The sequence below is a fragment of the Alexandromys fortis genome, unplaced genomic scaffold (genome assembly GCF_014885135.2).
Source record: "Alexandromys fortis isolate MF-2015 unplaced genomic scaffold, M_Fortis_MF-2015_v1.1 scaffold_29, whole genome shotgun sequence".
In the NCBI taxonomy this organism is placed as follows: Eukaryota; Metazoa; Chordata; class Mammalia; order Rodentia; family Cricetidae; genus Alexandromys; species Alexandromys fortis.
In genome coordinates this window covers 7,005,685-7,019,150 of record NW_026067891.1, presented here as the reverse complement: position 1 = coordinate 7,019,150, position 13,466 = coordinate 7,005,685, and the positions used below count along the sequence as shown (strand labels likewise).

The following is a 13,466-nucleotide window of genomic DNA, read 5'->3' as shown; positions in this document are numbered from 1 at the left end:
AGCACGCTCTACCGCGCCCAGCTTTGTGGGTGACCTCCCTAACTTGAAATTAGTTCCCACTGGTCAAGTGCCACTCTGAGAAGGCTTGGGAAGACAATGTACCTGCCAATGAGTTAGTTCCACAAGTAAACCTCTGGGCACAGTGGCACACACCTTTATTTATATTTTTAAATTTTATTTCATTAACATTTTCTCATTTATTTTACATACCAACCACAGTTTCCACTCCCTCCTCCTCTTCTCATTCCCTCCCCCCCCTCCCCCCTCCCCCCTCCCCATGCACTCTTCCTCTGTCTTCAGTCAGAAAGGGGCAGGCCTCTCCTGGGCTTAAACAAAGCCTGGCACATCAACTTGAGGCAGGACCAAGCTCTTCCCCCTGCATCAAGGCTAGACAAGGTAACCAAGCATTGGGGACAGAGACAGGTCCTGATCTCACTGCTAGGAGCCTTACAAAGAGACCAAGCTACACAGTTGTCACACACACGCAGAGGGCCTAGGTCAGTCCTATGCAGTCTTCCTAACTGTTGGTCCAGAGTCCATGAGCTCCCATGAGCTTAGGTCGCTGTCTCTGTGGGCTCCCCCACCATGTGTGACCTTGGCCCTCCCCCCACTCCCCTCCCAGCTCACACAATCCCTCCTCCCTTCTTCAGCAGGATTCCTGGAACTCAGTCCAGGATTTGGTTGCAGATCTCTGCATCTGCTTCCATCAGTTACTGGATAAAGTCTCTCTGATGACAATTAGCGTAGTCACCAATCTGATTACAATAGATGGTCAGTTCAGACACCCTCTCCACCATTGCTAGGAGTCTTAGCTGGGTCATCCTTGTGAGTTCCTAGGGGTTTCCCTGGTACCAGGTTTCTCTCTAATCCCAAAATGGGCTCTCCTATCAAGTCTTTTTCCTTACTTTTCCACTCTGTCTGACCCCCAACCTTTCTCCTGCACCCAGCCTGCCCAGCCTGCTCCCTCAAGCTCCCATCCCCCCACCTCCCCAACCTTCGTCCCAGTTTATCCAGGAGATATCTTCTATTTCCCCTTTGATGGAGAAGGGTCATCTGTCTATTGATTAAGGTCATTTGTCTATCTGTTGTTTTTATTGGTTAATTAATAAAGAAATTGCTTGGCCTTTAATAGGACAGAAAATTAGGTAGGTGGAGTAGACCGAACAGAATGCTGGGAGAAAGAAACCGAGTCAGGCAGTTGCCATGATTCTCCCATTCCAGACAGATGCAGGTTAAGATCTTTCCTGGTAAGCCAGCTCATGGTGCTATATAGAATATTAGAAATGGGTTAGATCAATATGTAAGAGCTAGCCAATAAGAGGTTAAAACTAATGGGACAAGCAATGTTTAAAAGAATACAGTTTCCATGTAATTATTTCGGGTAAAGCTAGCCGGGTGGCGGGAAGCAGCCCCGCCACTCCCGCTACAACACTCCTTCCCAAGGAAATCTATATATCCCTCTTTGAACCCTCCTTGTTATCTAGCCTGTGGCACATGCCCTTAATCCTAGCACTTGTGAGGCAGTAGCAGGTGGATCTCTGAGTTCGAGGCCAGCCTGGTCTACAAAGTGAGTTCCAGGATAGCCAAGACTGCATGGTGAGTTCCTGGTGGAAGGAAGAAACCTGAATTTTTCGGCTTCACTTACACCATGGCTAGATACAGGAGCTGGAGAGACAGCTGTCAGGCAATGACGTGCTTGCTGAACAAACACGAGGACCTGAGTTCAATCATTGAAATCTACATAAAAAATCAGGCATGATGACACATGCAATCCCAGCACCAGGATGGGGGAGACCGTAGGATCCCTGGGGCTCGCTGGCCAACCAGCCTAGACTACTTGGCAAGTTCCAGGTCGATGAGAGGCTCTTTCTCAATCGAGGTGGATGGTTTTTTCTAAGCAATGATACCAGAGGTTGGCCTCTACATGTGTGTGCATGCCACACACACACATACACACAGCATACATACACACATATGCACATACACGCACACATATCCCTACAGGTACATGTACTCACACAAACTCATACCTACATATGCCTATACACAAAGACAACCAGCAAACCCCATATGCCAAACTGGCCTGACCATGCCCATGGCCCTGTGGCTGGCTGCAACCCTGCCCTGGCTCTTGTCTCCAAGTCTTCCTGGAGAAGAGAGGTGGAGGAAGAGGCGGGAACAAGGTCTTTAAAGGATCTAGGAGGGTTCCTGGCATTTCAGGGTGTGACTAGCCACCAACAGAAGCCATTCATGGCCAGGTTGAGGCTGTTTCTGCTTCTGCTTCTGGCCCTGCCACCACAGCCCTCCTCCTCACTGCCATGGCCAGACAGTACACAGGGCACCATGGCAGGCCTGATCCTGACGGCACTAGAGAAAGCCACCTTGTTCCTGGAGGACAGGCTGCCTAATATCAACCTGGACGGTGCTGTGGGATTCCAAGTGTTGGAAGGTATGCGAGCCTTGCTCCCAGATGGACGCTAGGAAAGCCCATTCCCCCAGGACCTGAGACTCCAGGGCCTCCTCCCGGATAAGGTGAAGACCAGGGGCTCTTCCTGAGAGTATGGTTCTCAGCCAGCTCTTATCAAACTTTGTAGAATAAGGACTTAAAGGCAATATGAGAAAATATTTGGCAATTATAGGCTCAGAAGGAAAAGATTCCTTTGGCAGCCCTTCCTGACAGGCTGGGAACAGTAAGGAAATGTCACTCCCCTTGCCTCAGGGTGGCTGGAGACAAAACAGGCACTCTCCCCCAGATCTTGCCCCTACCTGGTTTCCTCCCCTCTGCCAAAGGCAGCTAAAGGTCCTGAGAAAACAGTCAAGTGTTTGTTAGCTTTGGGAGGCATACAATCTGGAAGGAGTGGGCTGGAACCTGGCCAAGACACAATGGTGTGCATGCATACAAGTACACATGTGGGTTGCAGTGAGGTCCTGCCCAAAGTGACAAAGATTCCATGCCTGGTGTCTGCCTACGCTTGGGCAGTGGACATCTCCGGAGATTCCCATCCCCTCCAGGCTGAGATTAAGTGAGACAGAGACATACGCAGTAGCGCCAAATTCCTCTAGAAAAGAAGCATGAGGCAGATGTGGTGATCTGTGCTTGCAATCCTAGCGCTCAGGAGGCAGAGTCAGGTGGATCTTCGTGAGTTCTAGGACAGCCAGGGCTATGTAGAGAGACCCTGTCTCAAAACAAAATCCAATAAAGAAACAAGGGAGGAAAAAGGAGGAGGAGGAGAAGGAGGAGGAGGAGGAGGAGGAGGAGGAGGAGGAGGAGGAGGAGGAGGAGGAGAGAGACAGAGAGAGAGAGACAGAGAGAGAGATTTTTCTCTGGCTGGCTACCTTTCTGTTAGACAAAGCAGGCACAGTGCTGACCTCCCCTCCACCCGTATTTTTAGGTACCTGTGAAGATATCTTAAATGATAGGTGAGCAGACATTGGCATAAGAACAAATCCATGTCTCCAGATGCCTCCACCAGTCTAGACTCCTCCTTGCTTATCCCTCACAGGCTGCATTTGCCAAGTCAACACAGAAAACTAAACTTCATTACATACTTTCTTCATACAACAGAAAATGCTGTCTCCAGGCATTAGCTCACTTAATCCCTAAAACATCCTCCAAGAAGTAACGATTTCTGATGATGAATGTAAAGAGATTAAGTGACTTTTTCTGGCCAGTTGATGAAAAAGCATAGAGAATCAAGATTTGAACCCAAGCCCAATTCTAGAATTCAATTGAGCTATACCCACAGGCCAGATCCACTTTATAGGAGCCTTATAGGAGCCTTGTTTGTGCTCAGGTCCGTGACTATAGCCTTGGGTGTTTCCCTGCACACGTGTGGCCAGATGTTAGGGTGGATGACTTCTCATCTCCCTTCTAGTGCAACTCCAAGGCGTCCAGAAGAAATGGGCTTCCGACCCCCTGCTGCGGCCTCTCAGCCGGCGTGCTGGACAGTTGGCCAACACGCTGTCTGTTCTGCTCCAAAAATCCATCTTCTACCTCAAGAAGAGTGACCCCACATACCTAAGAGGTAAGAGCAGGTTGGGCCTATTGCATCAGAGGTGGCATCCTTTGAAATACCTAGGTATGGGCATCTCCTGAAGCGAGGCCTAGTCAGGACAGTCCACACCAGTCATCAGGAAGCCACAGGGGACCCAGCCACTTCCTGGCTTTAATCCAGATTTCCCATCCTAGACCAGAGAGACAGATCTAAAGTGGCCTGTCTCTTTGCACAGAGAACCTTAGTCCCTACCGTTCTGTATTTTGTATCAAAAAAATAAATAAGTTCATCACCTTGTCCCCTTTAAGGATCCCACAGAGCAGTGGTTCTCAACCTTCCTAATGCTGCTGCCCTTTAATACAATTCCTCATGTCGTGGTGACCCCAACCATAAAACTATGTTCATTGTTACTTCATAACTGTAATCTGCTACTGTTATGAATCACAATGTAAATATCTGTGTTTTCCAATGGTCTTAGTGACCCCTAAAAAGGGAACTGAGACCCACAGGTTGAGAACCACTGCCACAGAAGCTCCTATCCTATAAGCCTCATTCATCTGTTTCTTTTTTTTAATATTTATTTATTTATTTATTATGTGTACAGCATTCCTTCCATATGTGCCCGCAAGCCAGAAGGGGGCACCAGGTCTCATTATAGATGGCTGTGAGCCACCATATGGTTGCTGGGAATTGAACTCAGGACCTCTGGAAGAGCAGTCAGTGCTCTTAACCACTGAGCCATCTCTCTAGCCCCTCATCTGTTTCTTGTAGACAGACTTTTCTTTCCCACCTGCCAGTTCTCAAATAACTGAAATGGAAACTCAATATGAAATATAAATGTTCAACCAATAGCACAGGCTTATTACTAACTAGCTCTTACAACTTAAATTAACCCATTTCTATTAATCTATGTATTGCAACATGGCTCGTGGCTTTACCTGTCCTCCAGCATGTCTTGCTCCCTCCGCATCTTCTGGCAACTCCTCTGACTCCTCCCTTCTTCTTCCCAGAATTCTCCTAGTCTGGCTCTCCTGCCCAAACTTTCCTGCTCAGCTTTAGACCAGTCAGCTCTTTATTAACTAATGAGAGTAATACATATTTACAGTGCATAAATACTGTTTCACAGCAGTTCCTGGTGGGGATAGGGACACCAGTGCTTGCTGTGTAGCACTTTTCCTGGAAAGACATGAATGTCTGCTCACCCAAGATAGGAAATGATGATGGACCAAAACAATATTAGTTAACCAGTGAGTTTATTGGGATTACAAGCAGGAGTGTGGGCAAGGGGGAACTCACAGGAGTATAGAGGACTCACAGACAGCTTCATCGTTGAAAGCCCATCCCAGCGTGGATGCTGACTTACACAAGCCTGGAACTGTTACCATCTAGAGACCTAGGTCAGGTTCATTTTTTCTGCTGGTTAAAGAGTTAAAAGGCAGGAAAACTCTGGAACACAGCAGGTAGCAGCTGGGAAAATCCCGGCCAGCACAATCTACAGAGTGAATGGGTATGAACACAGCAAGGCACAGAGGGCTCCCTTGCAAGGCGGGGCGGGGGGGGGCTCTCCTGGAGGACTGGGGGAGTCTTAAGAGTCCTTGGTGACCTGGAATCAGTCCCCTTCCCTTAATTTAGGATTGGTCAATTTAGATAAAGGAAGGGAATCTGAGAGGCCCATAGCTTCACGTAAGCATCCTGGTCCAGCCTTGAGCATATCTGGCCAGACTGGACCAGGCACCAGGAGGGAGGCTCTACCGTCAGGAGAAAAAAGCACCAGGCCTTTGTCTCAGGTCAGAGGAATGAGGAAGAAGCTGTCACCTCAAATATCCATCTGTGGCCCTTTCCCTGTGCCTGTCAGAGCTGACTAATTCCTGGTTCCTCAGAACCAACGAGCTCTCCACATGACTTGTAGTCAGCTTGACAGGCCACAGCCTCTTGCAGGCAGCTTGGATGGTTTTAGCCTCCACACAGACGAAAATGTGTAGCAGAGAGACCAGGCCTTTCACACTGCACCCAGTCATGCTGGAAGCCCCTGTCTGGGCAGTGATTTCCTAAGAATGGCACAGGACACCCCACCCAAGAGGTCCGGGACTTCCTCCCACCACTCCACATTTCCACAGGATGCGGTGGATTTAGGCAAAGCCTGTCCATAAATCCTTGCTATTGATTAGGGGAACCATGCATTCCCTGATAAGTGAGAGGCTTTCTGCATCTGGTAAATTTCAGCGCCACAGCAGCCTCCCTTTAGATGTTTCTAAACTTGTTTATGTGTGTGAGTGTCTCACCTGCATATGTGTCTGAGTACCACGTACATGCCTGGTGTTCTCGGGCTGCGTATTTAGGCAAATCCTTTGCCCTAGTGATTAGGGGAAATGTTCCAGTTTTGCTGTTTTAGGAAAGGGGATCAAGGGCTCGGGATGTAGCTCAGTTGATAGTGTGCTTGCCTATCCTGAGTCCTGAGTTCCCTCCCAGCACTGTGTAAGTCAGCTGTGGTGATACAAGCCCATCATCCCAGGACCTGTTGAGGTGGAGGTAAGAAGATTGGGGACTCAAGGTTCTCCTCGGCTGTGCAGTAAGTCTGAGCCAGCCTGGGCTACCCTCAGCTGTGCAGTAAGTCTGAGCCAGCCTGGGCTACCCTCAGCTGTGCAGTAAATCTGAGCCAGCCTGGGCTACCCTCAGCTGTGCAGTAAGTCTGAGCCAGCCTGAGCTACGTGCAAGCTGACGGAAGAAAGGCAAACTGGTGTGATTCAAATGCTCAACCAGGCAAGGCTCAGGCTCTGCCACCTCTTGTGGGCTTAGGTCCCAGGAGGGCGTCCTGCCAATTTTGTGTTCATCTGACAAAAGATGGAACCATTTATTTGGGAGGAGGAACTCAACACTAAGAAATGTCTCCATAATATGGCAACACACGCCTTTAATCCCAGCACTCGAGAAGCAGAGGCCGGCGGATCTCTGTGAGTTCGGGGACAACCTGATCTACAGAGTGAGTTCCAGGACATCCAGGGCCATTACACAGAGAAACCCTGTCTTGATAAACCAAAATAAATAACAAATTAAAAAGATTTGCCTGGAGGAGAGTCTGTGGTTGGTGGTTGATGGGTGTGGGAGGGCCCATCTCACTGTGAGTGGTATCACTCCGGTCCTGGGTGTTCTAAGAAAGCAGGCTGAGCAAGCACTCCTCCCTGGCCTCTGTATAAAGTTTCCTGTCCTGACTCCCCTTAGTGGCAGGGTGGGATCTGAGAGGTATTAGGTATTATAAACCCTTTCCTCCCCAAGTTGCTTTGGGTCACAGTGTTTTATCACAGCAGTGGATGCTCCACAGGGCGGCATCCTCTTTCTGGACTTGGAATAGTCATCAGCATTGGTTCCTGACCACTCGGCACACTTCCTTCCTCTCCCTCTCTGCAGAGTTCCAACCAAGCCTTCAACCTGAGTTTTGGAAGCTGCCCCATGCCTGGACCCGCACCAATGCCTCCCTGGTCTACCCCTGGCTGGAGCCTGTGGATTCCTTCTCAGAGGAAAGCAGCGATGCATGCCTGGTGCAGCTGCTAGGAACAGGGTGGGTCCCCTGTCTCCCCAGTACCTAAAAGCCCCATCTTGTCCTCAAAGCCACAACCAGAGTTTTGAGTAAACGCAGGTGCCTGTGCGCAGGTATCAGCAGGCCTCTCCCGCCCTGCTCCATGCAATTCCGACCTCACTTTCCCTGGACCACAGCGTTTGAACTTCTCCCCAAAGTGCCCCTGTCCCCGTGTCGTCGTCTCTCCCGCTCACCGCGTCACCGCCGCACCCCGCCCTCCCCTTGCTCGCCACACGGGAATAAACTTCAATCTCCGCCAGGCCCCGCTGGGCCCCAGCACCTCCCGTCCTGCCTCTAGGGGCAGTACTGAGCACAGTCGTACTCCCCACTTCCGTCTGCAGCTGACAGGCTTGCGGGAAGGTCTAGGGCATTTTAGTGCAGGGGGCAGAGCAGGATGGAGGGGGCATTGTCTTCTTAGCCTCCTTCAGAGAAATGCCAAGCCACAGCTGACCCACAGAGGGGCTGCACTCTAGGTAGTACCTCTATCGTCAGTTAGGGTATGATAAGTACGCTGAGCCCAGATCACACTCCCCAGTTTGCTGGGTTTGAATGGCCCTTTATTTAGGAGACTGATGGGAAAGATACTTGGGGACTCCACGGAATGATAGGAAGTCTCAGACACTGGTGGCTATCCAAGCCTAGGACAGTTCCGCAGTGCCTCCTCTGAACTAAACCAAGACCAAGACACAGCCAGTCATGGTATCAGATACTTGTAGTCCCAGCACACAAGATGGCTGAGACAGGACTGAGCTACAGAATGAGACCTTGTCTCAAAACAAAGTAAGACTTGGGACACTTGTATTTTAATTGGCAACCCAGTGCCCAGCCCAGAACCTTCACCCTAACAATCACAGAGGGAAACATGGGGTGTGCAGACTCAGGGTAGGATGGGAGGGAGCACTGTCCTCATCAGCCTGGCTTGTCTTTCTGCAGGACAGACAGCAGCCAGCCTTGTAGGCTCTCCAGTTTCTGCAGAACCCTTATGACTAAGGCCGGCTGCTCAGACTACAGCCTGTCCCACCAGCTGCTCTTCTTCCTCTGGGCCAGAATGGTAAGTGCTGTGCAGAAAAAGCCAATTCTCAACTCGTTTCCCCCTCCCACTGCCTGGCGACGTCCTGAGAGGCTCCCTGGACCACGCCGGCTAGCAGCACTTGGTGCTGCCTTAGAGCGCCACCTAGTGTTTGTTCTCTTGTCAAGCACTACCACTACCTACCTACAGTGCCCACCCAAGCAAAGTCTCCTCTATGGGTAGTTTCCAACCTATGCATGCAGGCAGCAAAAAACTGTAATCCCACTTCAAACACTGCGAAGTCTTCTGAGATTCCTTTGCAACTCTACTGTGCAAATCAGCTCAGAAGGTCGGACACACCTGCATAGCCATCTCTTTCTGGAAAAAGACTTTGAGGCTCAGAAAGGCTAATGAGTGAGCCACGGTCAGTCAGCTCCTAATTGATCAAGACAGAATGTAAGTTGACTCCACTGACCTGCAAAGACAGGAGTGTGGCTGGGGAAGGAGGAGAGACCGTCTTCCAAACACAGTCCCTGCAAGACCAGCTCAGAGCTGCAGGCCCTCCCTGACTGAGCATGTATCTCCCACATACCCACTTCCTCGTCTCCTGCTGTCTGTCCCCCAGCAAGGGTGCACTGAGGGGCTGTTCCACCAGAGCCAACACTACATTGACATCTTCTGTGCCAACATGATGGAACTGAACCGGAGAGCTGAGGCCGTCGGATATACCTACCGCACCCGAGACCTCTTCATGGAAAACAGTGAGCCTAGCCTCGTGATAGAGGAGGGGGCTGTTGACAAGGGGGCTGCATGCACACACTCCAGACAGCTGAGTTAATCAAGTAAGCACAGAAGGTACAGGCCTGGGGATGCGGCTTAGTCAACAAAGGGCACGGCTTGCAGGCATGAGGACCTGCGTTTGATCCCCAGGACTCCTGTGGAAAAGCCAGCGATGGTGACAGGTGGCACATGCTGGTAATCCTAGAGCAGAGGAGGCAGGAACAGGCAAATCCATAGAGGTACTGAGGAGATGGAGACAGATGGATCCCCCAGACTTGGTACCACCCAGCTTTAGTGAATAGGCAAGCCCAAGAAACCAAGAGATCCTGTCTTGAAAAGCAAGATGGGCAGGCCAGATGGTTCAGCGGGTAAAAAGGCGCCCACCTTAAGCCGGAGGACATAAATTCAGTCCCCGAGATCCACATGGTGGAAGGAGAGAATCAGCTCCCACAGGTTGTCCTCTGACCCCTACACACATGCCACGCACACACATGCCCACACACAATAAGAAAATAAACAATAAGGCAGACAGCTTTGTAGAAATGATGATGTAGTTAACCTCTGACCTCCACATATGCTTGCACACATATTGCTTATTAGGGGCTTAAATGTAACCAATCATTGTGTATTTGTCACAGTGACTACTCTTTGTCTGCCAAGTCTAATCTACTGAGGGAGTTCTGGACAGACTGACCAACTGACAGACAGACAGACAGACAGACAGACACACACACACACACCAGGGTCTTGGAGATAAAGAAAAGGAGCCCTTGGGTGACTGCTTCTTTCTAAACACCTCCACCAAGCCTGACTCCAGCAGTCCTGTGATAGGCCTGGAAAGGCAGGACTAGGGCCTGGGAGCCCTTGGGGGCCAAGACAGAACATCCTTCGAGGCCCTGTAATCCTAGAGCAGAGAGAGAGGCAGGCAGGTCCCTTAAGCACCCCCTTCTGTGGTGGCCCCAGCGACACAGGGTGGGTGGTGGAGACAGGCCTACAGAGGCACCTTGGTGTGTGTTTGCAGTCATGTTCTGCGGTATGGCCGGCTTCTCTGACTTCTACAAGCTGCGCTGGCTGGAGGCTATTCTCAGCTGGCAGAAGCCCCAACTGGGATGCTTTGGGAAGCCTGGTGAGTTGTCTGTCTGCCCCGCCTGGGAGAAGGGTTGATGGGGTTTCAGTTGTAGGTCACTCAAGAAACAAGTGCACTGGCACTGAGCACTAACTGTGATGTAGAACACATGTGTGTGTGCACAGGCAAGCACACACATGGGTGATGGGCTTGGCAGCCAGTCCTGTGAGGAAGTTTGGCCTGCTGCACATGTGTTGATAAATTCATTCCTTCAGTGTTTCCTGAGCATCTGTGAATGCTCCAGACATGAGACAGAAACCCCTTCTGAGACATGAGAGATGTGGTCATGCCAAGTTCTGCCAAGAGCTGGGAAAGAACACTGGGGAAGGCTCTTTAGACAGAGTTAGCAGGGAAGGCTCTTTAGACAGAGTTAACAGAGAAGACCACCCAGACAGGGTGACAGTCGAGAAGCCCGAGATGAGCCTCTTTCAACTGTGCGACACGTGACAGTAGGTTATCTTCAATTTTCCCATCTGAAAATACATAAGCATAAGCATCACCACCTCCAGGAACCCCTAGATTGTGCCCGCCACAGGACAGGTTCCCGGGAAGTGCCAGTATCTCCATGAGAAGCTTGGGATCCTTAAAGCAGCAACTGCCTTTGAGATAAGAAGAAAGCTAAGACGTGGTGATGCACTAAGGTGTTAGACACGGTGATGCTCTAAGACACAGTGATGGGCTAAGACACGGTGATACGCTAAGGCGAGGTGACATGCCAAAACAATGATGGTGCAGCTCTGTCATCCTAGCTGAAGAGAATGAGGTTAGAGAAACAGAAGTCCAAGACCTGCCTGGCCTGAGCAATTCAGTGAGACCCTGCCTCAAAGTAACAGTGAGGGGAGGACTTCAAGTAGGCTTAGGATATAAAGACCTTTGCCACCAAGTATGATGAGCTAGTCCCACATGGTAGAAGAGAATTGACTCCCAGAAGTTGTCTTCTGGCCTCTACACACACATGCCATATGTCATCCTTAAATAATTAAATGTAATAATAATTTTCTTTTTTTTTTCTTTTCTTTTTTTTTTTTTTTTTTTTTTTTTTNTTTTTGTTTGTTTGTTTCTCAAGACAGGGTTTCTCTGTGGCTTTGGAGCCTGTCCTGGAACTAGCTCTTGTAAACCAGGCTGGTCTCGAACTCCCAGAGATCCGCCGGCCTCTGCCTCCTAAGTGCTGGGATTAAAGGCATGCACCACCACCGCCTGGCTAGTAATTTTATTTTCAATTTATCTGTATGTATATGAGTGTTTTTCTACATATATGTCTGTGTACCATACATATGTGGTGTCCACAGAGGCCTGAAGAGAACTCAGGTCCTCTAGGACTTCAGTTACAGAGGGTTGTGAGCTGCCATTTTGGTGCTGGGTCCTCTGGGAGAGCAGGAAGTGCTCTTAACTGCTGAGCCATTTCTCCAGCTCCGATAATCATTTTAAAAAGGGCTAGGTGGCAGAGTGCAGGCCCAGCATGTGCAAGATTCCAGATTCAACCCAAGTACCACAAAAATAAATAAACAAAATGATTAAGTAAAAGAAGTTTCAAAAACAGCTTACTCACATCTATTATACCAATGCTTGGGAGGCTGAGGCAGGAGGATTGCTATAAATTCTAGGCCTGCTTGTACTACATAGTGAGAACCTATCTCAAAACAACAACTTGGCCTGATGGCGCACACCTTTAATCCCAGCACTAGGGAAGCAGAGGCAGGTGGATCTCTGCGAGTTCAAGACCAGTCTGGTCTACAGATAGAGTACCAGGAGAGTCAGCTACATAGCGAGACACGTGCCTCAACAAACCAAAAAAAATTATTACCATGGTTCATAAAATGAAGAGTCCTAGGACACTTTAAGAGTGAGTGTCAGATAGGAGACCGTCTAGAGGTTCTGATTTAGGGGGTGGAGCTTAGAGGACAAGCAGACAGGCACAGGAAGAAACCTCTAGAACAGTGGTTCTCAATCTTTCTAATGCTGCGACCCTTTATTACAGTTCCTCATGTTGTGGTGACCCCAACCATAAAACCATTTCATTGCTACTTCCTAAGTGTAATTTTGCTACTGTTACAAACCATAATGTAAATATCCAATATGTAGGCTGATACACAGTTACCAAAGGGTTCACAACCTAAGGGTTGATAATCCTTGCTCTAAGTCCCTAAAGCAGTCAGGAGGAGAAGAGGCTTATTGAGTGGAAGTTATCCTGAGAGATTTGCCTTTGGCTCTTCTCCAGATGGAAAGGGGGAGCTTCCGGAAGACACGCCACATCGGCAGGGCGTTCTGAGAAGAGTACGGAGACGGGAAAAAATGTTCACAGGTAACAAATACCCAGGGGTTCACTTACCATCACCCAGGCAATCAAAGCTCGTACCTGATTGGTGGCTGTCGTTTTCCCCAGTACAAGGGGATAAGACCAAGGGTCTAGAGCATCGCACTGAGTGCTCTACTACTGAGCTTTCCCACTTCTGCTCCCGACTGACAGTTCGCCCTCAGTGGAAAAGGGCCTGAGCCTTACCTGCAGGGGGCATCTATGATGTGCAGGACACCAATATGCCTACCCTGTGCCTGGCAGATTGGCTGGGGGAGACCCATAAAGTATTCCTGGTGAAGTGTGTTGAGCAAAGAGCCAAGTTTGCTCCGAGCACTTCTCTCCCCTCCACAGACGGCTGCTCTTGCCACAACACAGCCACCGCAGTCGCAGCCCTGGGTGGCTTTCTCTACATCCTGGCGGAATTCCACCCAGACAATGGAGAGCCACATCCACCCGCACAGCCACCAGAGAGCAGCTATCAAGATGGCACTCCCATGCCCGAGGGCCAGAGGACTGGCATGTCTTCTTAGATCCTGGGGTCAGGGGTCACATGCCAAGAGGGCATCTGGGGAAAGTGAGCAGCTATAATCCCATTGCCACATCTGGGTATTCAAAAGTCTTGAGAATGGGGTCAGGAAAGACAGGGCTGGACCCAAGGTCAGCAGAATACACACAGCACAACTGCA

The 13,466-nt window shown here is 49.8% G+C and overlaps 1 protein-coding gene across 2 annotated transcripts; it reads left to right on the top strand.

Annotated features, from left to right (window-relative positions):
- The first annotated feature begins 2,232 nt into the window (after positions 1-2,232).
- CUNH16orf89 (chromosome unknown C16orf89 homolog) lies at positions 2,233-13,466 on the top strand. Of its 2 annotated transcripts, XM_050135181.1 has the most exons (8): positions 2,233-2,449; positions 3,876-4,025; positions 7,401-7,551; positions 8,503-8,620; positions 9,204-9,339; positions 10,380-10,484; positions 12,703-12,786; positions 13,132-13,466. In XM_050135181.1, the coding sequence occupies exons 1-8, from the start codon at positions 2,251-2,253 to the stop codon at positions 13,308-13,310; spliced, it is 1,122 nt and encodes a 373-aa protein (XP_049991138.1). In that variant the 5' UTR covers positions 2,233-2,250; the 3' UTR covers positions 13,311-13,466. The 2 variants fall into 2 exon arrangements, with proteins under 2 accessions (XP_049991138.1, XP_049991148.1); XM_050135191.1 differs by lacking the exon at positions 10,380-10,484.